Raw genomic sequence first — 27,864 nt, 5'->3', positions numbered from 1 at the left:
TAGATGTGAGGTGTAAATGATGAGTCAAGGAAGAACATGAGGCTGTGAAACTGGGTGACAGAATAGATAGTGGTGACTTGAATATCAGTAGAGAAATCTGAAAGAGGGTTAAATTTTGGAGGAAAGATGGTGAGTTCTGTTTTGGATATGTTTGTTTTCAGATGCCTATGAAACATCTAGAAAACTTTACAAATATGGAAGTGGGGGAATAGGGATTTAATGCATCTCAATTTGATTTGAAACAAGTAAGGCAGTGATTCCCAAAGTGGGCACCACCGCCCCCTGGTAGGTGCTACAGTGATCCAGGGAGGCAGTGATGGCCACAGGAAAAAAAAAATTAATTTCCAGGGGGCTAAGTAATATTTTTTTCTGGAAAGGGGGCAGTAGGCCAAAAAAGTTTGGGAACCACTGAAGTAAGGGGATAATGAGAAGAAAGGAGGTCAGAGCTGTGCTGAAGCCATCCTAGAGGGGCTTAAGAGAGCCAATTATTACAATGTCAGTGTGAATATTTGTTTCTCAGAAGTCAGCATATGCTACAAATATAAATTGATTTATAGTTTCACTGCTTATTTAGAGTTAAGTAATTGAGAAAATGTAAATAATGCAGATTAAACTTAAAAGTGTGTCATGAATACATTTTCCCCCCTGAGAGCTAGTTGTTAAACATTTTCTGGTAGACTCCTGGGGGAAGCCTGAAATGGAGAAATAATAAAGCAAACAAGGAACTGGACTTTAACAAGGAGAAGGAGAGGGGGGAAAAGTAGACTTAGGGAAAGAATACTCATAAGCAAAAAAAATAATAATAATAACAACACTCCAATTAAGAAGGACAGATAATGAAAGAAGGCAGAAATAATGAGAATATATGTATATATTTAGTTTAGAGGAAGAAGTAGGAGTGAGAAATGGGGAAAGGAACAAGCATTTATTTTTTTTACCTTTTATTTTATTTTTGTTTTTTTTTTATTTTAGTTAATTACTTTTGAATATTTTTCCATGGTTGTATGATTCATAGAAACAAGCATTTATTAAGCATCTACTATGTGCCAGGTACTATGCTAAGCACTTTAAAAATATTATCTCATTTAATACTCACAATGCCCTGGTGCTATTATTATTCCCATTTTGTTGTTGAGGAAATTGAGGCAGACAACAGCTAAATGACTTGCCTAAGGTTACACAATGATTTGGGCTGGATTTGAACTTAGATCTTCCAAACTATAGGCCCAGCATTCTATCCACTGCACCACCAAGTTAGTGATCACACTATTCCAAATACAGATAAATAGTACTGAGATTGTTCCCATTTCTTTTATCATTTTAAATAGTGGGATAGGAGAAATAAGGATAAGATTGTAATGGGATATGATGGCTGGAACAACCAACCTAATAGCTATAACTATAAATGTGAATGAGATAAAACTGACCCATAAATCAGAAGAGGTTAGCAGAAAACAATATAAAGTCAAAACCCAAAATTAGTTGTTTTAAAAGAAACAGGATTAAAATAAAGCTCTCTACAAAGTTGAAGCAAGAAATTGGACTAGAACGCATTATGCCTTAGCTGAATTCTTCCTTCTACCCCAAAAGCAATTTGGCTATGATGAGCACAAGTCATAGGTTCAGAGATTTAGAGATAAAAATCTTCTTAAAGGTCATTAAGTCTATCCCCTTCATTTTATAGATGAGGAAACTGAGCCTCACAAAACTTTAGTAGTTTTCATTGTCTTACACAGTTAAGTATCTAATATGAGACTATAAGACAGGTCTTCCTGATACCAGGCCTAATGTTCTAGCTATTGCACAACAGTTAAAGACAACAATTTAAGAAAAGGTGACAATATGTAGTTAAAGAAGTAAATGGGAAAATGGAAAACTATATTACTCTCAAAAGTAACATATCTCGGGGGCAGCTGGGTAGCTCAGTGGATTGAGAGCCAGGCCTAGAGACAGGAGGTCCTAGGTTCAAATCCGGCCTCAGACACTTCCCAGCTGTGTGACCCTGGACAAGTCACTTGACCCCCATTGCCTACCCTTACCAACCTTCCACCTATAAGTCAATACACAGAAGTTAAGGGTTTAAAATTTAAAAAAAAAAAAAAAGTAACATATCTCTTAATGTAACAGTACTATGGATTGTAATCAAGGGAGGACAAAGCCAGAGGATAAAGTCTCATATAGTCAAATCCCTAGCTAGTGACTTTAGGGTACTCAACCAGGTGCTCAGGAAAGCTCCCTTAAAGAAGATATCTAAGGGACACTAGTGCATTCCTGGTGGAGTTGTGAATTGTTCCAACCATTCTGGAGGGCAATTTGGAATTATGCCCAAAGGGCTCTAAAACAATACATACCCTTTAATCCAATAATGCCACTACTAGGTCTATATCCCAAAGAGATAAAAAAAATGGGAAAGGCTTGTTTGTACTAAAATATTTATAAATGATCTTTTTATGGTGGCAATGATTTGGAAACTACTGAAATTCATCAATTGGGGAATAGCTAAACAAATTGTGATATATGATGGTGATGGAATACTATTGTGCTAAAAGGAATGATGAACAGGATGATTTCAGAAAGAGCTGGTGCAGAGTGAAATAAGCAGAACCAGGAAAACATTGTACATAGTAATGGAAATATTGTGGAATGATCAAATGTGATAGACTTTGTAACGATCCAGAACAATTCTGAAGGACTTATTAAAAAGGATGCTGTCTAGACCTGTTGGAGTAGAAATGCAGATGAAAACATGATTTGTCACTTGTTTATTTGGGGGGGGTTTGGTTTTATAAGATTCCACTTATAAAAATGAAATATTTTTTGTGTGACAATATACATATAACCCAGATTGAATTGCTTGCCAGCTCTGGCAGGGGGTAGGGAGGAAGACAGGGAAACAATTTGGATCATGTAACTTCTGAAACCTTTTGTGAAAATTTGTTAGTAAAATTAAAAAATAAAATAAATTTTAATTTAATTTTTAAAAAGAAGCTACCCATGGAAGATACTTGGAGATAAAGATAATGTTCTGGCTTTAGTTTGCTTATTGGATCTTTATTGGCTATTTGGCAGATTCTGGGCAGAAGTGAGAATATCTGTACTGAGACTGTTAGCTTTTCTTCTGGTCTGGCTCTTTCAGCCATCATCAAGGGAAAAAATTCCTATAGAGTAAGGACCCTGCCACCACTAATATCTGATGCTGACCCAGGTAGGCAAATCAGTTTCACTAAAAGAACAAGACATCCTAAAGGGAGATAGGAGGTAACATATGCCAGCCAGAACACATTACTCTCTCTCTTTGGATCTTGGTGGAGATACCTCAGGACCCTATACTCAAAACATAATAAAACTAAAGATCTAAGTTTGGGGGGTAAGAACTCACCATTTGAAAAAAATTGCTGGGAGAACTGGAAAGCAATTTGCAAGAAAATGAGCATAGATGAACATCTCATATCATATGCTAAGATAAAGCAAAAATGGATGAATGATTTAGCTATAAAGGGTGATATAAGTAAATTAGGAGAGCATAGGAAAATATACCCATCAGATCTATAGATAAGGGAAGTGTTTGAGAGCAAACAAGAATTATAGGGGATCATGGAAAGTAAAATGGATACAGTTTTGATAAATGCAGTTAAAATTAGAAGGGAAACTAATAACTGGAGGAAAAAAATCTTTGTAGCAAGTTTCACTGATAAGAGCTTCATTTCCAAGACATAAGAAATTGATTCAAATCTCTGAGAAAAAGAGTCAGTCTCCAACTGATAAATGATTAAAAGATAAGAACAGACAGTTTTCTAAGGAAGAAAAACAAGCTAGAAAATTGTCATAAAAAAAAGATTCCAAATTAATAGAGAAATGTAAATTAAAGCAACTTTGAGGTTCTACTTCATACTCATAATATTGGTAAAGTTGTCAAAAGAAAAATTTCAAATATTGGAGGTGCCATAGGAAAAGAGGCGCACTGATACTCTTTCATAGGAATTGTGGATTCAGAACCGGCTATTCTGAAAAACAGTTTGGAATTTTGTCCAATAAGTTACTAAAATATTTTTATCCTTTAACCCAGCAATATTATCGATAGGCCAAAGATATCAAAGAAAAAATATATAGTAACTCTTTGTGGTAGATAACAAAGAACTGAAAAGAGAAGGTGCTCATCGACTGGGTGATGGCTGAACAAATTCTGGGATGTGAATGGAATAGATACTATCACAGTGATGGTGGACCTTTTAGAGGGGCAGGTGATGTGAGAAATGTCCTCGGGCAATGGGTAGGGGGACAGCCTGGGCCCACGTCCCTCTGGATTTCTAGTAACAAACTCGGGTGAGCTCTGTTGGGGTGACTGTGCATGAACACAGAAGGGCTCTGAGTTTCCCCTCTGACACACATGCCATAGGTTTGCCACTATGATACTATCATATTGTAAGATGGGATGAAAACAACATTTTCGGTGAAGACTGAGAAGACAAATAAAACAACGCAGGATAAACTGAACAGAATAAACAGATCGATTTATACAGTAACATTGTTAAAACAAACAACTTTGGCATTTAAATACTTTGATCAACACAATGACCAATCGTGATTCTTGAGGACTGATGATAAAGCAAGCTACCTACCCTCTCTTGCCATAGAAGTGAAGGACTCAGGATATAGAAGCACATTCAAAGAGTTCTGACTTTACACAAATTCAACTTTAGGTAAAGAATTTTGAAATAATTCTGTATCCCCCCAAAAAACCTATGTTGAATGTATTGTACAGTTCTGTGCTTTCTCTCCTCTCTTGCCTGGACACAGCTATCTGTTACCTTCCATCCCTCCATCAAAATAAAACAAAACAAACAAAACTCTTCTGAGTGAAAGCAGAAAAATGAATGGATGTAAAGACTGCCACTACTCAGCTGGATCAGAGATGTGGCTTGAAACATCTGGCTTCAAGGAGAGGAGTCTTTTGTCCACTCTACCCACATGTCAGTGTATCTACCCCTGAGTGCTTGGGTACAACATGTATGTGCATAACCCCTGGGACTTCCTCCTCCTGCTCTCACTTCTCAGCCTCTGGCCCCTACATGTCACTGAACTATGTGTGGCCCCCTCCCTCCATGGGCACTCTCTCATTTCCTACCTGCTTTTCTCCCTTCTCCATGTCATCCATGGACAAATTCATATAATACAACAATCACTTTATGTAGATTTCTATGGAAAGATCCACTTATATAAATTAAGAAATAGATAGATAGATAGATAGATAGATAGATAGATAGATAGATAGATATGATATGGTATGTTATGGGATGTGACATGTTAAAGACTGTGGGAATTGGCTTTACTATGTATCAGGAGTTTAATTTGTCTTTTCTTTTTAGTCTCTTTGCAACTTCAAAGCATCACTTCTATTTAGGTCTTCTGGGGCCAAATGGAACAATTAATCAATCAATTGACATTTATTAAATGGCTTCTATGTGCCAAGCACTATGCTAAGTGTTGAGGATACACAAAAGGAAAAAGTCAGCCCTTGCCTTCAAAGAACTTACAATCTAATGGGAGAGACAATATGCAAACAAACATATATAAAGCAAGCTATATATGGGAAAAATAGGAAAGAATGAACAGAGGAAAGACACTAGAATTAGGAGAGGGTAGGGAAGGCTTTCTGAAAGAAATGAGATTTTAGTCAGGACTTCAAAAAAAGCCATGAAGGCCAGTAAGTGGAGGTCAAGAGGAAGAGCATTCCCCTACTATAAAGTTCTTCAGATACTGAAAGACGACTCATTTCCTTCTTGTTTTTTTTTCTTCTCGAGGCAAAAAATTATCAGCTGTTTCAGCTGATATTCATCAAATTTTCATAACTCCCACTTGATTTACTGGGAATGATCATTCTTATCTTTAAAGCATTATATAGGCCCTACAAAGTACTTCTGAAAATACCTATCAATCCCAGGATTATTAAATGAGGTAGGAATTTTGTCTCCCCTCTTCTTCCCAGTCTAACACAACAACCCAGGTAGTAGGTTCTTGATAAATGTTTACTGAATGAGTAAATGAATGAACTAATAGGCATAATTTCTTGGAAGCTAAAGAAGAAAAGGAAGTGGGGAAAACAATAGGCAATAACAGTTCTTACTGTAATGGAAAAGGACAGAATCAATGTCACAATGAACCTATAATGAGAAGAGAAATGTCTGACTATCAGACAAGATATGCCAGAACACAGAACAATAAAATTAACTAATCCTCTCTTAGATTCTTAGATATGAATACTGGATAAAACATATATGAATTCTTTTGTCATCTATACTAATCCTAAAAAGAAAGTTGATATAATTCTCTTTTTATTTACATCAAAGATTTGTAATCCCATCACTGTTGGAGAAACATTTTCCCTCCACCCTCCACCAATGCAGATTTTAGCTCATCTACAATTTATCAACTTAGAGAGATTCAGGTATTCATGTCGTACCTTTGCTTTTAATGCTAGTTCCTTATGCTTGTGAATTAATTCTTCATTTTCTGACAGTGATGAACCTAGGTGCTGCTTCTGTAAATCTTTTATGGTTTTCTGAAACCAAGAGGTTACCTAGGGGAGAAATAATAACAACAAAAAATTACATTCCAAAGAATCAGAGCAATAGAGTAAGATTTTAGAAATATTTCCTCAACCTTTCAAAATTTACCAAACTAATCCAATCTCTCTTATAAACTTATCTCACACATTAAGTCAGTATCATCAGGTTTTCATTTGTCTTCATATAAAACACCACCTGCTCAGGTGAAAGGGAAAAAAAATCCAAAAAAGTATGAAAATGATTTATCAATACGGTAGATGACTTGCCATGAAGAAAACAACCCCATCTTGGCTCTAACAAGGAAAGACTAAAATATGTTCCCAAGCAGTATATAAATCATACATTCTTTTAAAACAAAGGCATCTATAAAATTGTGTTCTTCTTTCATATATGGAATGATGAATCTGAGCAACATCACGGATACCTGTGACAATATTAAATAGCACTGTAGAAAAATCTTTTCTACTACAAAAAGCCAGTGCAAAAGTATTGGGTTTGCTGCATTTCCTGGGAAATCTATACACAGAAAATAAATGGAATGGGTTGAAAAAAGTCCACTTATATTACAAATGGTAGAAAGAAATGATTCACTCTTTTCAACTTGATATACAAAATAGAGCAGATCATGTGGAATGTTTAAGTGAAACAAACAATAGAGAATTCCAAAAGAAGCTATAGCTCTTTAAATAAGGCCATAATGTTGCATGCATTGGCCTTGTGATAGTATTAACTAATCACTCACAGCTATACTAGCCAAGCAACAACCTAAACTCAGTTCAGGAGAATTTGAAAATTATCTGGCCTCAGCTTATTTCCTAATCATTTGCTTGGTTTGGGCAACTTTCAAAGAAAATCATAGAATCAAGGCACATTAGAGTTAAAAGAAAGCTTAAAAATCATTCTATATCTTTGTCACCAAAAGCAGGTATCTTATGGTCCATGGACCACAGACTCTCCTTTAGAGCTGTGTGGGAAGTAGGATTGGCATAGAGGAAAACTAGTTTCTGCTGGTACTCTCATGAAGATTAAGATTATATGCATAAAATAAAATGGAGTAAGGTCATAGCTAAAATCTTCCTTCTTCTCTCTTTGAATAATGGGACTCAGTTTCCTTATCTGTAAAATGAGAAGACTGTCCAAGATGACCTATAAGGTTTCTTTCAGTTCTAAATCAATGATCCTATGAACCCCAGGTTTTGGGGGCAACAAGTTAATAGATGTTGAGTTACTAGCACCTTCCTGAAATCTCAACAAGCTTTTAAAATAGTGGGGGGTTGGAGGGGAGGCTTTCTATAAGTATAAGATAGTTTATCCAGTATTCTTCAACCAGAAATCTCTATTAATCAGGATTTCTAAAAAACCTATATTATATAATCACAGAATCTCAAAGTTGGAAAGGATCTTGAAGGGCATCTATTCCAGCCTAATAAGAATTCTTCTTTTATTGTTGTTCATCCTTCATTTTGAAGAGATCCAATGACATCATGAGGGTGATGTTTTAACTTGTGCATGAATTGGATTTAAGTAAGATAGAGTTACACAAAGGCATTAGTCTTTCTCTCTTTTGAAATCATAGAAATCCAATGGTTGGACAAGGACAAGATGACCAGCCCAGGATGAAGTGGATAACTTTGGTGTCTTCGATGTGTGGCCAAGCTCTAAGTGCTTCATAGATCCTGCTTCAGAATTCCCTCTACAACATTCCCCAAGTGTGGCCAATCACCCTTTCCTTTGAAGACTTCTAGTGAAGAGAATGAATGACCTCCTGAGATAATTTTTTTTAAATTTTTGGTTAGCTCAGACTGTTAGAAGATATTTTCTTTACAGAAAACATAAGCCTGCTTTATGGAAAGCATAAACAGCATTTACCACTGTTGGTATCTTCTATTGTTGAGCAGAACAAGTCTATTCTTGTTTATAGCTAGATGGTACCCTGGACAGAGTGTAGGACTTGAAGTCAGGGAAGCATAAATTCAAATCCTGCCTTAGACACTAGCTATGTGACCCTCGGTGAGTTATTCAACCTATGTACAATCTGTAAAATGGGGACAATAACAGCACTTACCTCACAAAGATTTTTATGACAATCAAATGAGTTAACAAATGTAAATTGCTCTGTAATCCTTACTATATAAATTCTATTATTATTATCATTATTATTCCACATGACAGCTTTTCAAATATTTGAAGGCATCTAAGTCTTCCCTTCCCCAGGTTAAGTATTCCATTTACTCTACACCTAATGAACATCACTGATAATACCCAATTTGTCACAAAATCTTTAAGTAGCATAAGATGACTTGTTATTCAGTTGTTTCAGCTATATATGACTCTTGATGTCCACATTTGAGGTTTTCTTGGCAAAGTCACTAGATTGTCACATCCTTTTCCAGCTCATTTTCCAGTTGAGGCCATTGAGGTCAACAAGATTAAATGACTTGTCCAAGGCCACACAGCTAGTGTCTGAGGCCAGATTTGAACTCAGGAAGATGAATTTTCTTGACTCCAGGCCCAGCACTCTATCTACTTACTCTACATAGCTGTCCCCAGAAAATGACTAGAGTTCATTAATTCACTTTCTCCTGAAAGTTAAGAAAACTGAGGCCAATAGAGGTTAAGGCCTAAAGTAAATTAAGGAGATTAAATTTCCCCTCCCATGCTAGAGAAGAGATTTTACTAAACTAGTATTAAAGATATCCATTCTAATCTTAATTTCTTGATAAATAAAAATACTTCACAGGGTATTACCATTTAAACTACTTGGTATGTATAAGTGCATTAAATAGGAGCCATTGAAATTTTCTTTACATCAATAGACATAAAAAGTGTTCACTAATTTATCCAATTTTAATAATTAAAAAAACCCTTTATTACAAAAAACAAGCCATGAACCCATTAAAAAATTACAAACAAATGGGAATTGTCTGAGAGGCTGGATAGAAGCAAAGAAGATCATTAATTTAATTTAATTTCAATACAATGGCAAAGTGGCTAATGAGGCCTTGAAGTATGTTCTTTTTTCCCCTCAGTACAATAGAACCAAATTTTACCAATGCTAAAATAAAAGGACTTTACATAAAACATATTGTTAGTAGCTCCATATGTCTCTCTGGAGCATGGTTGGTTTGTTTTCTTTTTTTATTATTTTAATCACAACAGAGTTACAAATATCCAGGAGGAAAAAAATGGCATGATTTTTGAGCTACAGACACAATGGGAGAGAAATAGGGCAAGTGTTTATGTATCCTTAAGAGACTTGCTGACTTAGTTCAACCTTAAAACCCTGGTGTTCAAGTAAGCAATAATTTAAGCTTGCTTGGGAATATATCCTCCCCCAAACAAGGGTGAGGATAGCTTTAAACTCTCAATTCTGGTCTCTATAGAAAGCCATCTTCAATAGTGGTAGAGTTCTTTCTAGTAGCAGGACCAAAATCTATTATGTACATTGCAACACTACAAGATACTTCGAGGTTTCTCCCAATTTTTAGACTATTTATATTCACCAAGTCAAAGATTAATGTATGTGGCCAAATTGAGAATATTCTTTTGGAGCACATAATTTTCTTGTTCGGAGAGTTTCTTTTCTTTTCTTAAAACTGGTACTGACCCCAAATCATCTGCACTAAATGTCACAATCAAGGTTTGACCATCTGTACAGTGTGACCAGGTAAATTCTCATGAGGTCCTATCACTATGCCCTACACGCTCTCCCTGTTCTCCCTAATAACCTAATTCCCAGTTGGGCTAGCCCAACAATTTTATAGCTATTTTAGCTCATGCACCTCTTCCTGCTTCCATCATTTAGATAAAAGAAAATCAAGGCTACAATCTCGTACACTTCAGAAGGTAGGCATGAAAGGCATCAGCAGATGGAGGACCAGAGTCCATGACAGGGAAGAAGGGACTCAGTTAAATAATGGGCTCTTCCAGTAAGAAAGTCCATAGCCTACTTTCCATTGATGGGGGCATACAATAGGCAGTGAGGGGTAGTAATAGGAACAAGACCCTCATATTCTAAAATCTTATATTTCTCACCAGTTAGCACTAGACATCAACTGAAAATCTGTAGTTTCAGCATTAGTCAAGCATGAATTGCAGAATCTGCATTGTTGATGATCAATTCATCAGTCACCAGTACTGGATCTGTAATATCCTATCCTGGGCATCAGCTTTGTGCCTAATCTGTTTTATTAATTACTCATAGTGCTCTATATTTACTTTACATAGAACTGTAAAATAGAATTAACTACCTATAGTGAGTGGTCCTACAATGTACTGCATCCTCCCCTCCACCCTCCATATCCCAAGATCTTTGCCAAGAAAACCCCAGAAGGGGTCAGGAAGGGTTGGACTTGCCTGAAAACAGTTGAGCAATAACATCGTAGGACTAGTGCATGCCATGCTAACTCCTCATTTAAAGAGCTAGAGCTTCTTTTGGAATTTCCTACCATTTGTGATCTTGTTAAAGAAGGGGACTGAGGGTTGTTGAAAATTCCTTAACAGACAGTGAATACAGTCACTAGGATAGAAAAAGCAAATAAAATTGAACAGGTGGTCCTAATCCCTTAAAGGTCTGAATTACCCTCAACTAACAAACCTTGATGTTATATGGGTGAGTCAATGGCTTGGCATCCCAAGAATATTCCAATTTCTCCTGATTACATATGGCCTGTGCCAGTGCAGTAGAATTAGCACAAGAGGCAATTATGATATTTTGGGTAAAGTACTTGACTTGGAGTCAGGAGGCCTGGGTTTGAATCCTATTTCTGGTATCAGTGCTTATATCCATGGGCCAGTAACTTCCCTTCTGTTTTCTCATTTTTAGAAATGGTGTGTTGATCCTAAGACATTTTCTACCACAAACACCATTAAAAACAAACAATCCTGGGTTCAAATCTAGCCTCAGACACTTCCTAGATGTGACCCTGAGGAAGTCATTTAACACCCATTGCCTGTCCCTTACCACTCTTCTGCCTTGGAAACAATAGTCAGTATTGATTCTAAGAGACAAGGTAAGGGTTGTTGTTGTTGTTGTTTTTAAATAAGCAAGCAAACAAATAAACAAATAGGATTTTCCCAAATAGTGTCTGGCATGCAGGAAGTGCTTAATAATTTCTTTCCCACTTATTCATTTGCTATGTGAGCTCCTTGATGAGAGGGAGCTCTTTCATTTTTGTCTTTGGATATCTCCAACCTCTAGCACTGGGTCTGGATCATAGCAAATGACTAATAAATGTTTAACTGGTTGATTGAAAAATATAAAAACACTTCATTCTTCAACAAGCAAAACAATATACAAATCTGTTGGAATGACAAGGATTTGGTAGCTAGAATTTACTTCACTTGGAATCAGAAAGGCCTGGAATCAAATCTAACCTTCAGACATTAACTATCAATGGATAGAGAACCAGACCTGGAAATGAGCAGTCCTAAGTTCAAATGTGACCTCAGATATGTCTTAGGTGTGTGATCCTGGGCAAGTCACTCAGTCCCAATTGCCTATCCTTTACCTCTATTCTGCCTTGGAGCTGATACTTGGTATTGATTCTAAGATGGAAAATAAAAGTTAAAAAAAAATGTGACCCAGAGCAAATCATGTAACCTCTCCCACAGTCATAATTTCCACATCAGTAAAATGAAAATAACAATAACTTTAACACTACACTAAGATATAAAGACCAAATGAGTTAATTTGTTATTGTTTTTTAGTCATCTAAGTTGTGTTTGACTCTACATGACTCCATTTGGGGTTTTGGTTGATTTGCTACTTCCTTCTCCAGCTCATTTTACAGATGAGGAAACTGAGGGAAGCAGGGTTAAACAACTTGCCCAAGGTCACAGTTAGTAAGTGTCTGAAGCCAGATATGAACCCAGGTCTTACTGACTCAAGACCCAGGACTCTATCCCTACCCTGCCTAGATGCCCCAGATAAGTTCAAGTACTTTGTAAACCTTCAAGTATTATGTAAGCGTCCATTACTTTTATTATTAACTAATATTTGTACTCAAAACTTAGAGCTATTGTGAGTGAAGTATTTTTAAACTTAGCCCCTCCCCAATAAATCTATTATTTATCATTGTGTTTGGGAAGAAGGAATTCTAATATTTATAAAGCTACCTAGTGTTCCCCCATCACATCCATTAAACTTAGCTCACATCACATTTCCTGATCTCTTTTCATGAAATGCTCACCTCCCATGGATACTGCAGGTGAAATGCAGTAAGAATTCGCATGATTAAAAACCTCTCTGCATCCTCAAGTTATCTCTTCTTTGCCCCTGATGCCAATTTGCAATCTCCCCAAGCCTGCATGTTTACTACCAGATATGCTTTGGGGAAACACCATAAAAAGGAAGCCAGCATTGGTCTCAGGGGTAACCAGATCATCATGAGGCTGGTTACATCTCATTGTGTGGCATTTTCACATGTGGGCAGCCACCTAGATCAAATTGACTGTACTGGGCTGAACCTGATGGAGGGAGGGATGTTCAGCAGCCTGTAACTTGATTCTCCCAGACATTCCCTGCTGCTGGAAACAAGTCACCCTAAATAACAGAGGGTGTGTCAACTACAATGACTTTCCAATGAATCTGCCACTGCTCTCCCTTTTTGGTTATTGCTCAAAGCTGCAGATACTCCAAAGTAGCTTTATGAGATTTTAAATTACAGCAGCTGCTGTCAAAAGAATGAATAAGTGATTTTTAAAACAATATTTGTAAGTATAATATTTATATATGATGTGTGTATTATTTATAATTTATATACTTTAAAATGCTCATTTTTAAAATGGCCTCAACAAGAGAGGAAAAATATAAGCATTAAAAAAACTATTAAGGATGGATGAAGGTGTTTCCTTAATATACAAAGGGGTGAAGGAGTGGGACGTGGATTTTCATTAATTAGGGCTGGACAAGAGGAGAAATTTTCTATTTCTACAATGCCAACATATGGATATAATGGCTTTTCTGCATCTGATCATTCCAGTAGGAATCAATCTTAGAGATGTAGCCTCAAAACAATCGTGAAGTAGGACAAGGAAGGTACTGGGCATATCTTGCAATTGTACCCCTGTGACGATATAAAAAGAGGAAGGAATAGGAGAGAAGATTGCATATTCAGTATGCACTCACTATAACATGAGGCAATTAAGTGCACAATGGATAGAGTCCCAGGCCTAAAGTGAAAACTCATCTTCCAGAGTTCAAATCTGGCCTCAGACATTTACTATCTATGTGACCTTGGGCAAGTCACTTGACCCTGTTAGCCACAGTTTCATCTGTAAAATGAGCTGAAGAAGGAAATGGCAAACCACTCCAGTATCTTTGTCAAGAAACCCTAAAAGGGGACTTCTGGATTAAGAGGGCAGCAGAGTAGAAGAAACTTCATGACTCTCCCTACTACTGATCACAAAGCATCTCAAAAGGACAAAAATCAAAATCAAACAAGTAAAGGGACTCTACCACAGGGCACAGCCTTGAAGGTAGGCAGGGTTTGGACATTTCTGTGCTATAAGGAGGTAAAATTACACCTACCAAAGCAAGAGCTGATTACTCACACACACACCACCTACCACATCAGAGTCAGAGCAAGGGCCAGGGCAATCTCTAAATTTTCAGGGGCTGGCTGAGAACTATAGTCTTACCCCTGAGGGCAGTGTAAGGCCTTAGCAGCAAGACTTGGGACCTGAAGTTGAAGAGTGCAGAGTGCAAGCACTGAGACAGGGCAGAGAAGGGCTGCCCACAGCAGAAGCACAGAAACTGAAAAAATAGCCACAGGGCAAAAACACTCTGTATCCTGCTATACCAAGAGCTGTCTGCCCTCCTCATTCAGACTTCTTGCTGGGAAGGGAAGATAAAACTAACACAGCAATGGCCACCAACACCCAAGAACCACAATCCACAAGTACCAAAAGAAATAAGATACAATAGAGAAAGCCTCTGACACTGTTTAACTTCTATGGAGAAAAAGAGCAGAGTACAAAAGTGACAGCAGAGAGTGACAAACAAGCAAATATATCCAGACTTTCCCAAAAAAATGGAAATCGGTCATAAGCACTCAAGGAACTCAAAAAAGAGTTATAAAACCAAATAAGAAAGAGAGAAGAAAAGTGAGAAATAGAAATGAAAGTAATTAAAAAAGAAAATAATAGTTTAAAAGACAGAATCTCCCATTTGGAAAAAGAAGCCCAGAAATCACATGAAATAATAAGCAAATTAGAGACCAGAATTGACCTGCTGGAAGCCATGAAAAGCAGGGTAGACCAAACTGAAAAGGAAAATCAAAAGATCATGGCTGAAAACCAGTCTTTAAAGACTAGAATTGAGCAAGTAGAAGCTAATGACCTCAAAAGACAGTAAGAACTAATAAAGCAAAGTCAAAAGAATGGCAAAATAGAAGGAAACATGAAATATCTCATTGAAAAGAAACCCTAAAAGGAGTCAAAAAAGGATCAGCATAACTAAAATTTAAACACCTCAACCACCACAATTATAAAATGCTTACATTATTCCTATTATTTTAGTTAGGGATGCCACAGAAGGCATTATGTAGGACTTTGGTGGTGGGGAGGGGAGACATAATTAGCTTTCTTCTACCTATAATATTGTGAGGAAATGTACTTTGGGGTTCAAAAAATCAACCACAAATACCAGGTTGAAAAGGCACAATTAGATGAAAGTTTACTTGGTAATTTTGGCAGTGTGGAAGTTCAATGAGTCAATAGCTAAATGCTACTATATAATAATATGGTCCCCAAAAATCTAATGTGATCTCAGTCTGCATTGAGAGAAGCATTTTTTTAACTAGACTTATGATATCATTAGTACAGGGAACCCTGCCTAATAATCATGCTCCACAACTTTAGGCAGTTCTCTAAGAGAGCCATTGCTTCCAGGAAAAAATTGAGTCCCAAGTCCACTTATGAAATGCTGTTCAAGAAACTAAAGTTTAGAAAGGGCAATGATCATTAGCTGGGCATCTTATTTAAGAGGGAAACCAGAATGGTGAATGTCCTTGCCATATAAATGAAGAAAGTGAGGAATGTGTAACCTGGAGAAGAAAAGATTCAGGGCATACTTGATTTCAGTCATTTTGCAGTTATTAGAAGAACAGGGAACATATGAGATTCATGGATAGGACAGGAATTTATGCATCAACAAGAGATGGAGAACACTGTGAAAATGTAAAATTGATAATTTTGAATTCGATGAATTGAAAAGTTTTATACAAATAAAATAACTGCTGCAAAGATTAGAAAGAAAGCAGAAAATTGGTATGGGGCAGGGGCAGATTTTCTAGACAGCCCCCTAGATGGAGGTCTCACGTCTAAAATATATAATGAACTTTTGCCAAATTTATAAGAATAAAAGCCATCCCCATTGATTAATGGACAGAAGATATGAAGAGAAAATTTTCAGATGAAGAAATCAAAGCCACATATAGACATATGAAGAAATGTTCCAGATCCCTACTGATTAGAAAAATGCAAATGGACACAATTCTGAAATGTCACCTCACACCCTTTGGACTGGCTAAATGACAAAAGGGCAAAATGACAAATGTTGGAGGGAATGAGGAAAAATGAGAACACTAATACACTGTCAGTGGAGTTGTGAACTGATCCAATCATTTTGGAGAGCAATTTGGAGTTATACCCCAGAGAGTTATAAAACTAATTTGAATACAATACTCTAACCAGGACCAAAGTAGTCCAGAGTCCAATGAGAACTACTCCACCCTTTGATCTGTTACTACTAAAGTAATCTAAGATTAATTTTTTTTATTTAACAGCTTCATCAACTCATTTTTATCTTATGTTGAACTTCTTATTTTCTTTTACAAAAACTAATGTTAGAACAGATATCCCCTATCCTGTATTTCTATAGCTATTTTTAGAAATCTAAATGCAAATATTTACATTCAATTACTATGAAATTCCATATTGTTGTTTTTGACACACAAAGAATAATCCTAGAGTAAAAAATGAATACTTATATGAAATTATAGGATTAGGGCAAAACCACAGTGTATACAGTAACAAAAATATTACATGATGATCAACTGGGAAGAACTAAACTACATTCAGCAATGCAAGAATCCAAGACAACCCCAAAGGAACTTAAGATGAAAAATGCTCTCCACTACCATAGAAAGAACTGTCAGAGTAGGAATTCAGAGTAAATCATAGCTTTGCTCATCTTATTTCCTTCATGAATTTTTTCTTTCATGTGCAAAATAATTCTTCTTCCACAACATGAGGAACATGGAAATTTGTGTTGCATGAGAATATCATAAAAGATGTTCTTTTTAAAAGAATATCTATATCAAATTGTTTACCATTGGGGGAGAATAAACTGGAAAAAGACAAAGATTCTGGATTTCTAATCAACATCATTTAAAAGTTTCATTTTCTCATCCAAGACTGTGGCAGAGTGGAGAGAACTGGGAGACTATAGTTGAGAAGAACTGGACTTAAATTCTGCCTCAGATAATGATAAACTTAACTTCTCTAAACTTCTGTTTATTCATTTATGAAGGGAGAATAATAAAAAATTAGCACCCTTACAGAGTTGTAGTAAGGTCATATATAGAAACACTTGCCAAAATGGTCATTAGCACAAGTAAGTGGCACAGTACATGTGCCAAACCTAGAATCAGGAAGACTCCACTTCCTATGTTCAAAACTAGCCTTAGACACTTACTAGCTGTGTGACCCTGGGTAAGTCACTTAACTCTATTGTCTCAATTCCTCATCTGTAAAATGAGCTGGTGGAAGAAATGGCAAACCACTCCAATATCTGTCAAGAAAACTCAAATGAAGTCACAAAGAGTTGGAGACAACTGAAAAAAATGTCTCAACAACATAATGTCATTACTAGCTGAGACAGGTAGATGATGTAGTGAATAAAGCATTGGCCTTGAAGTCAGGAAGACCTAAATTCAAATCCTACTTTTGGCTCCAATCCTAATAGGTAGACCTATTAGAACCTCTGTATGATCTCATATTAATCTCTATCAGCCTCAGTTTCCTCATTAGTAAAATGTGAATAAAAATAGTCCTTGGATCACAAAGTTGTTGTGAAAATCAAATGAGATAATAGGTATAAAACAGGAGTGCCAAGAATTATTAACTATCCTCTCCAGCTCTATTATTTTGAACAGAAGCCATATCTTATGAAGCAATCACAGGCATCAGCCTGGGAGCCTCTGATTGTTTCTATTCATACCTTGTTAAGGTGCACCTTAACATTGTGTGATGCCTTTTCTCCTTCAAGGCTGCCTTGCCTACTATAGTAAGCAATTTCACCTATATAAAATCATGTAAATTTATTTCAAAATCATGTCATCTTTATGATTTTACAAACTTTGGAACCCTAGGCAAATCCCTTCACCTGATCTTACCATCTTCATCTGTAAAATGAGGGGATTAAACTAGAAGACCTCAGATCCTTTTCAAGTTAAAATCCTAAAATCTCATTACAAGACCAAGGACTATGCCCTTTGGCACATTGCTAAAGATCTCCCCAGAAGTGACATTAATCCATTAATTAGAATTTCTTGAGTATTATTATCTAATCAGCTACATATTTACTGACCTGATTGACTATCCAATACACATTTCTCTATTTTATCCACATAGATATCATTTTGGAAGAGCAAATGAAATAATGTATGTAAAAGTGCTTTGTAAGTTTTCAAGACCTTTTTGTCAACTGTGACTAGACAATCTACTAAATACTTTTTGAAAATATACATTTCCCACTTTAAGGAGGGTCTTGCCTGGGAAATAGACTAGATGACCTGTAGTTTCCTCTTAGCCCTAGGATTTTATAACACTATGATCACATACAAAAATAGAAGCAAAGCATTAGTCAATTGAGGGTGGGAAAAAAAAAGTCTTTTCAGCCTACCGCAACATCTATTTATAGTTGACACGCCCACAAATGATAACATTCCTCATTTGCTTTTGGAACTCAGAAATATGTAACATTCCTAAGGGTTACTGAAAACACCCAGGAGTCTCCTCTTGCCAGATTCCCCCTCTCTCTCTCCAGATTATTTTAATTTTAAAAGTTGACTAGAAAATCCTTGTGAAAAGGAAAATAAGATTTATTTTAGCCTACTTCACAGGGGGAGATGCTAGTAAGAGAATTTAGGGTAAAAATCTTTTCATCGTTAACATTGGTTTTTGACTTATAAAATAGATATATTTCCTCTTATTCCCAGTTCTTAGCTAGAAGTGATTAAAGACACAGCATAAGAATGAGGCAATAGTCAATGTTACCTCCAGTGTCTTATTTCAATAGAGTTAGAAAATGTTCATGTCCCTGTTAACTAATAATGGTAATGAAAGAGCTGAATGAAAGCTTATCTACAAAAATATATAAGTTCTTTAGCAAAGTTAAATTCTTTTCCCAGAGTAGGTAAGGAGAGTGATTCTAAGAGTAGGAGGTTTTACCTCCTTCCATGCAGATCCCAGAAACAGCAGTTTAATTCAGAGAATTATACCTAAAGTTTGGTGAATAAATCAAACCTGGCATTTTTCTCCTTTGATGTTGCAATGCCTAGCACTTAGTCAATTACTTTAAAAAGCAGTGTGTGTGTGTGTGTGTGTGTGTGTGTGTGTGTGTGTGTAAGTCTATCTGTCTTTCTGTCTATGTCTGTGCATGTAGGTATATGTGTGTATGAACAGGTGCTTTTTTCCCCATTTAAGTTAGGGGAGCCAAAGTCTGATAGTAAAAAGATCTCTAATTAAGGCTTATTTAGATATTATTTGTCTGTAATTTCTATCACCATGATCTGTGTGCTGTCATGAGTACTTTCTGTACACCACCTTCCCAAACCTTATACTGTCATTTTGCAATCATTATTTCTTTTCATGAGTAATTCCTAGTAATCTCTTTTTTAAAAATTGTTCTAGAATATTGCAAAGAATCAGTCAATCTCACTGACCTATAGTGAGTACTCAGCTCTCTTCTCTCTTTTTTGGGGGGCGGGGACTGGAAAATTTTTGTCATTTTTCAGTCCTCTGATAACTTCTCCACTCAACAATCACATCTATTGGTTCTTTTAGTACCCTGGGACATGTAGTTCACCTGGTGACAAATTCATCAAGGGTTACTTGGGCATATCTCCTTATTTATCTTAGCTTTCTACTCCTCTATTAGCCATTTTGGTCCCATTAGCTATGTTTAGTCCAAAAATGATTTATTCTCCTTGACAGAGAAAACAGAAGAAGTATAATCTGCCTTAACTATGGTGTATCATCATCTCATCTGTCTTGGGCTTTTACTAAATATAACAAGAGAAAATGCCATCTTTTAATTATCTTTAGCACTTCTCACTGACCTTCAGTTTTAGGCTGAGCTTCAGAACTCCTGAAACAATTCTATAGGCCCTTACTTGCTTTGCTATTACATGCCTTTGATTCCATCTCAAAATCTAAGTTTGTGGATTAGTTCCCTGTGCATCCACATCAGTTTCTAATGATAAGTTTCTTTAGGAGACTTCCTGTTTTCCTCTTCATCAGGATTTTTCCTCAATTTTGACATTTTCTCATGCCCCTTGGTCTAGGATTTTAGGCCACATGATTCCATCTCTCCTTTCTCTGAAGTCTTTAACATCTGTTCTCCACATTATAGGTAGGTCACGTTATTCTTTGCTTTGCTTTCCACTATCCCAAATTCTAAGACAGAATGTTCACTTCCCCCAAAATGTACTCATCATCTCATCTTGTGCAATTAGTTCCTACCTGGAGAGAATTTGGACTAAAAAAACCCAATCTCTTTCTTTTGCTTCTTCTACCTATTGAAGGATAAAATTAAAATGAAGACAAACCAAGAAATGATTAGCTTCTGCTCTGGTCGTTGTCCTTCATACTCAGAGAGGACCAGAATGACATCATGATGTCAAGTTCAATTATACCATGTCTGACTGTGGCTTATCAGACCAATACAAGCTAGCAAGGTGCTACCACAGGTCAGACACAAATGGGCCCTTTAAACATCTGGTGTGGTGATGCTTCTTAATTTACACACCTTGAGTACCTCTTGAGCTACTGCAATTCTGCTTTGCTCATAGGGCACAGCATCTTCTTCAATACTGGATGGCACCATGCCAGTGTCTCCCACGTCTCCCAATCAATACCAAAGTTCTTCAGAGGTCCTTTAAAGTGTCTTTGTACTGCTTCTTCGGACCTCCAGGTAAGTGCTTGTGTTGTGAGGGTTCTCTGTAAAATGGCCTTGTAATCTTAGCAGCAGAGAAACTAGCCATTCTGTTACACCTCATCCTCAGAGGCTTCATTAAGCACGCAATCATCTGCAAATAAAGTCTTGCACCAATTTTCCTTCCCCTTAATCTTGACTTGGAGCCTTTTCAAATTAAATAATTTATCATCAGTGTAGTCCCTGACTTTGATGCTGTTTTTGTACTTATCGAAGGCATCCAACAACATTGCTGAAAACATGCTAAAATGCATGCTTCACTCCATTAGTGACTAGGAAAGCATGAGAGCATCATCCATTAAGCCAGAACCCATATGCAGGCATGCTGTCATGAAGCTGGCATACAATACTAAGGGACTTCTCTGGACCTCAAAATTTTGCCATAATCTTTCATGATCTCCTACATCTAGATTATTGAATAAATGTTATTATCTATTCACTAATGTATCGGGCCCTCAGTCCAAGTTTGTGATCTGTGTCCTGAAATATTTAACTCTTTCTGTCAAGGTAGTCTTTAAGTCATGATCCCAAATTCCAAAACCCACTCTAAGATCATATATTTAGAGCTGAAGGGTACCTTAGAGGTGATCTACTCTAACTCCCTCCATTTCCAGATGGGGAAACTGAGGCCCAGTGTGGTTCCATGATTTGACCAGGGTAACATGGATAATAGGTGGCAGAGGCAAACTCTGAATCCAGAACCTCTGATTCCAAATCCACTATACTAACCTTCCAGCTTCTTAACTAGCTTCCCAGATTTGCTTTTCTCTTCTGAAGCCCTTGCCTTTATTTAGGAATAATGATGAGAACATCCATCACCTATTCTTCTAAAGTCTTCAATTTCTTTCCCAGGACTTCCTAGTCCTTTTCTTTGCTTTCTAAATCCCTAAATCCCTTTTGGCAGTATCAGTTATGCCCCATATCCCCATGAAGCACCCAAAGCAGCATTTATTAGGTTTGACAAGTTTCAGAGGGTTCTCCATCACTTCCAGGCAATGTCAGGCTAATAAATAGCTGTTTCAGTTCTCCTCAAAAGGAAGCCTCCAGACACCACCATTCATCTTTTCTCCCTATCATCCTTACTGAATGTTGTCTTATCTGATGGCACCTATGGATCTCTCTAACTTTTCTTTGGAGAATATGCAGCTGTTACTCATCAGAAGGTCCAGCTCTCCATTTGGGAGGTCTGTTATTTAACTCCAATTCTTCCTCTTTTCCTTCTCTATATTACATACTCTTACTTTCCAACATCCTGACAAGATTCAGAATTTTCTTCTTCCTCTTCAAATCCTTTTTTCTCTTAATTTACCCTGAAATCCTTCATTCATCTTCTTTAAAGGAATATTTCATCCTCCTTAATAACCTACAAAAGATTAGAGAGGTCTTCCTGAAGCATTTTTACCATCTCTTCTAGGAGACAGACCATCCTGCACTAGGAGAATAGTTTGGGATTTGGCCACTACAGAAAACAAACAAATACTGAGTGTTTTATGCAAGTTACTACAAAATTGCCTCTGTTATCTACACTTGCTGGAAAAGAAAACTGTAGGCTGATGTCATTCTTACTGTAGAAAAGATAATAAATAATGGAGACACCAGGGATGTTACAATAAATCTAATAGTTGTGGGTACACACACTGGGTTGTAAGAGGGACTGGACCAGGATAAGGAGTTCACTGGATTTATCACAGGAATGGCAGTTGGTCTTAACTGTCACCCTGCTCTCCCTAGGTCAGAGTCTAGAAACAATCAGGCAAGGTAAAAGGGTTTAACAGCTTTAATTATGTTTAACTAAAAGGTGGGAAAGGGATTTCTATACTTAAAAATCTAAAGGGCAAAACCACAGGGCAAAGGGAGGACTTATTCTACTCTAATCTAAGTGATCCAGCAGGCAGGGCCCAAGGAGTAGTGCAGTCTCTGAGAAGCTGATTCAAGCCTGGTACCAGCCAGACTTGAACAGCACAGCTATGGATCAGAGGGGTGGCTTTGAGGGTTCTCACAGTTTTCCAAAAATGCTCACTGGATGCCAAAATCCTAGGTGGTCCAAGATATCCAAGAAGAGTGTGCTTGAGAAACTGTCCACCAGATCCCAAATTTCTCCTCTTCTTGGCACTGTTCTGTTGTTACTGGAAATCCACCTCCACTCAGGATCCCAAGGAAATCAAGAAGCAGTGTCTGAGATCTCCCTAGGCTGGCAACAGTTTGCCCACCACTAATGGAGTCTCTCTCTCAGGGCACAAGGCACCTCCTTCCTGCTCCTTCATTCCATCCTAGAATTCCCCAGCTCCAGCCTGCTAGATGAACCTTAATTCTTAATTAATTTCTACCTAATCTTCCTCACAACATTACTAACAGGTCCGAGAGAGAGGGTTGATATTTCAAGCATAAAGAGACTTAAAGCATCTTTTATTTTAGATTTTATCTATCTATTTTTTAGAATTCAGAGCTTCTACTTCCTCCTAGCCCTGGATTATGATTTTATATCAGGAATTCAGTCAGTAAGTCAGTCAGCAAGCACTTATCAATCAAATCTTAAATGCTAGGGATACAAAAAAAAAAAAAAAAGACAAAACAACAAAATCAGTCCCTGTCCTCAAAGAGCTCACTTTCTAATGGGGAAGACAACATGTGAATAACTAGGTACATACTAGGTAGAGAAAGAGTAGACAGAAGGTAATCTGAGAGAAGAAGGCACTAGCTGCTGGGGAGAGGAAAGGAAGATCTTTCTGCAAAAGACAGGATTTGAACCAAGTCTGAAGGGAAACCAGGAAAACCAAGAGGAAGAGGGAAAGGGGTAGACAATTCAAGGCATGGGCATGACAATTCACAGAAAATGCAAAGACAATGAGCTGGAAAATTGATCCTATCATCCTTTCACACTTTGTGTGTGTATAACATTCATATGATGTTCAGTTGTTTTCAGCTGTGTTGTGACCCTATTTAGAGTTTTCTTATCTAAGATACTGGAGTAGTTAGCCATTTCCTTCTCGAGCACATGTGACAGATGAGGAAACTGAGGCAAATAGGGGTAAGTAACTTGCTAGGGTGCAGCTAGTAAGTGTCTCAGGTCAGATTTTAATTCAGAAAGAGTCTTCCTGACTTCAGGTCTGTATCTATATGTATGTGTGAATACATTTATAAATATACATATGTATGCAATGTATAGATATGCAATTGACAGAGCTTTAGACTTGGAGTCAAGAAGACCTGAATTCAAATTCAGCCTCTGACCCTTAACAGGTGTGTGCCTCTAGGCAAGTCACAACTTTTTTATGCCTCTGATTCTTCATCTATAAAAGGGAGATAATATTAGCACCTACTTCCCAGGGTATTGTGAGTATAAAATTAGATATTTTTTAAGTGTTTTGCAAACCTTAAAACACTATATAAGTGTTAGCTGTTATTATTATTTCTCAGCCAAGCTTTCTAAAAAGTGTCTACAGGGGCAGCTGGGTAGCTCAGTGGAGTGAGAGTCAGGCCTAGAGACAGGAGGTCCTAGGTTCAAACCCGGCCTCAGCCACTTCCCAGCTGTGTGACCCTGGGCAGGTCACTTGACCCCCATTGCCCACCCTTACCACTCTTCCACCTATGAGACAATACACCAAAGTACAAGGGTTTAAAAAAAAAAGTGTCTACGCTCCCTCCTTCTATGCCTCCACTCCCTCTCTTCTTGATACTTCTCAACTCCTTTCAAATGGGCATTTTATAACACATTTAGAACACCAGTAAATACTTACCTTTAACAAGTCACTCTTGAGTCTTAGAAGCTACAAGTGCCAGAATAAACTGCCTCATTTACTTAAAAAAAAAAAAGGAATCGTAAAGATTAAATCCCTTAAGTTCCCCTGATTTCCCGGTATGTCCCAGCATCTAGAATTACAATTGGAGTCTTTCTATGGATGGTAACATGGTAGTAAGATCCTTGACTACCATGGAATGCCTATTTTATAGGTTGGGCAACTGACCTACCATCTCCTCCCAGAGAAATCAAAGGGTCCAAGGAAAGCTTGCTTGTTTTCCAGCCTCAGGTTTTCAGGTCCCATCAGCCTTATTCTGTAGCTCCAAGGAGTCCTGAGAAGTAATTCTTTCTGGGTTAGTATGGCACAAGTCTAAAAGTTTTAAAAATGAAAGGTACAAACTGTATTTGTAGGCACAGCTATTTCTGAACTGGAAACCTATACTGTATAAAATACAGAGGACTATAAAAAAATTACTTCAATTGGGAAGGAAGGCACGTGGGAAAGCCATGTTCCTAAGAGGATACTTTGTCAAGAAAGATAACAATAATATAATAGTAATAATAATAATAATAATAAAGCTAACATTTACATAGTGTTTACTATGTGTCAGGCACTGTGCTAAGCACTTTATAAATATTATCTCATTTGATCCTCACAACAATACTTGGAAGTAGATGCTTTTATTATCTCCACTCTATGACTGAGGAATCTGAGGCAGCCAGCAGTTAAGTGGCTTGCTCAGAGAAGTATAAGTCTGGATTTGAATTCAGGTCTTCCTGACTGCAGACTCTGACTCTGGCATCCTACCCAACATACAACCTGTTTAAAAAGAGACACTGTATAAAAAATAATAAAATAAAAAGATAGGACTATTTAAGCCCCATTTTTTTTTCAAGTAAGAAATTTCATAATGTGGCATGTAGCCAGGGACAAAAGTCAAGACATTGAGACAAAACTACAGAAAACTCAGTGATGGATCAGGGAAAGTAAGGAGAGGCTCAGAAAGGTGTATTTGTTTTCCCAGCAGCTAGGTGGTACAGTGGATAAAGAGCTGGTTGTGGAGTCAAGAGTTCGAATTTGGTCTCAGACACTTATTAGCTGTATGATAAGCCAATTAACTGCTGTCTTTCTCAGTTTCCTCAACCATAACGTGAGGATAATAATAACACCTTCCTCCCTGGATTTGTCATGAGGATCAAATGAGATAACAATTGTAAAGCACTCAGAACAATGCCTGGCACATAATAAGCACCACATAAATGTTAATAATTATTCATTCTTATTCTTATTATTGTTATTATCCTTATTCCAAGAATTTCCATGTATGCTCATCGACCTTTGCCTTATTTGTGTGTTTGTTCTTAGAACTCTTGAGCAAATCTGATTCTTCATGACCCTTTGTTTAAATCCTTGATGCAGGAAGAGATCCCAGCAATAAATAATTCAAACCCCTTTCACAAATGCTGCACTTAAGAGAAAGATAGATATCTCTTTAAATTATTTTCCTTTCTCTTACAGAACAACTCTTGCCAAATAACCAGATGCTATTAGAGACAGGAGGACTGATAAAGGGGGGAAAAAGTCATCAAGAGTTCATCTCTCTTAACCCTAGGCTTCTTGACAGGCTCTCTTCCAATTATTAAGGCGACACACAGTTGTTTTCAATTATACTTGATGGCCATAGGTGACAGTTGGAGTATTTTGATCTCGAAGGCATGTTGCTTTTATTATAACCCTCTCATCCCAACATACCAGCTTCTTTTTCTTATTCTCAGTCTCTCATGGAATAGAAACCAGTTGCATTTATTTCCTAGGAGCCAATTCAGATTAAAAATAAAAGGCAACCCAGTAATTGGTTTTACAAATAGGCATAAACCCATAAGGATAAGAAACGGCAAGTGGAGAGAGCAGATCAAGCTGACTCCTATTACCTGAGTTCTGGGAGCCAGGTGAGGAGGCAGGGGAGAAATGCTAAGAAATATGATGTTGTTTTTAAATAGTTGGGTTTATTCATTTCCAGAACAGACTTCTGACCTGTCTTTATTAGTCTGCTGAAGTTTGGATGTGCCCTAGGAAAGTTTTAAATAATAAAAAAAAAATTTTCTTGTTTATATGTTAACGAAAGTCTGTCTTTTACAAGAGTTGTTCCACATGTGCTGTGAGAGAGTAAATGAACAATTCTAGATAATATTCGTCCATGTTGTCATTTATTAATGTTCTATTCTCCAAATGAGAAATTTGATTAAATCACACTGCTTTTAGGTAAGTTTTAATGAAGGGACAAGAAATCACTAGACATATCACTTAATCCAGTGCTACCTGACTGTTGTTCATCTTTCACTTCAAAGAGGACCAATGACATCACGAGGTGATGTCTTGACTTATCCCTGAATTAGGTTTAAGGGAGGCATGCCCAAAGTCATCAGCCTCCCTCCCTCTGCCATTATCGTCCACGTCCAGTGGCAAAACAAAAGTCAAGACAACTGGCAACGGTCCAGGATATAATGGATAACCTTGGCATCTTCCGTACCTGACCAAGCTCTAAGCACTCCATAGCACCTATTTCAGCCACCTTCATGTCCCTTGGAACAAATAGTTCTCATCTGCCTATTCTGCCAGGGGAAGTCTTCACATGCCTGGGGTAGACATCCCCTAACTCACCGATGAATTTGAGGTCAATCGATTACTCTCAAGCTAGTTCAGCTCATTTACTGGTGACAGTTAGGTGAAATGTGGACACCAAAGGTGGATGAGCAGTCCTGAAAAGGGCTTGGCAGGCTCTCACACCGGCAATGCTAGTCCTCAGGAGAAAAGCTTTTACTAAGGCTTTGAATGGGTTGCCCTATTGAGAGGAAATATGACGCAACAATATTAGATTTAGAGTAACAGAAGATGATTTGAATTCTGGTGGTGATCTTGCCACAAATTAGCTTTGTGAACTTAAGTTTCCTCATCTGTAGTATGAGATTGGACTCGATGATGTCTAAGTTCCCTTTAAATTCTCTGAATCTAAATGGCTACACAGTTGTGCCTCATAGCACAATTTCATAAGTTTGTTCATTGTTTGTGAACATTCACATTAAGTGCCCTTATCCCCTCCACCCTTGTTTCTTTGGAAGTATGTGTGATTTGGGTCTATACTCTTTACTTAGGTCTATCCAACCTTGATATTTTTGTCCAGTACAACAAGGCATGAGCCAAGAGTGGGAGTCTCAGCCCTGAATTTGATTCTTAACTTTACCTGATTCATGAGAGGGAAGTTCATGGAAGCAAGTAGAATATATATCAGGAAAGGAAACAATGCTTACAGTTCCTTGCCGAGGGCACTGGCAAAGTG

General features: G+C 37.3%; 1 protein-coding gene across 1 annotated transcript in view; it reads right to left on the bottom strand.

Moving 5' to 3' along the window:
• Nucleotides 1–27,864, bottom strand: part of CCDC141 (coiled-coil domain containing 141) — a 280,596-nt gene that overhangs the window by 169,391 nt on the left and 83,341 nt on the right. Inside the window, exon 6 of the mRNA XM_044669079.1 lies at nucleotides 6,461–6,577. Within this exon, the coding sequence (XP_044525014.1) occupies nucleotides 6,461–6,577 (117 nt within the window). The remainder of the gene's footprint in view (nucleotides 1–6,460; nucleotides 6,578–27,864) is intronic.

This window comes from Gracilinanus agilis, chromosome 3 (assembly GCF_016433145.1).
Source record: "Gracilinanus agilis isolate LMUSP501 chromosome 3, AgileGrace, whole genome shotgun sequence".
NCBI lineage: Eukaryota > Metazoa > Chordata > Mammalia > Didelphimorphia > Didelphidae > Gracilinanus > Gracilinanus agilis.
Note: the sequence above shows the minus strand (reverse complement) of the source record. Positions and strands in the feature narration are given on the sequence as shown.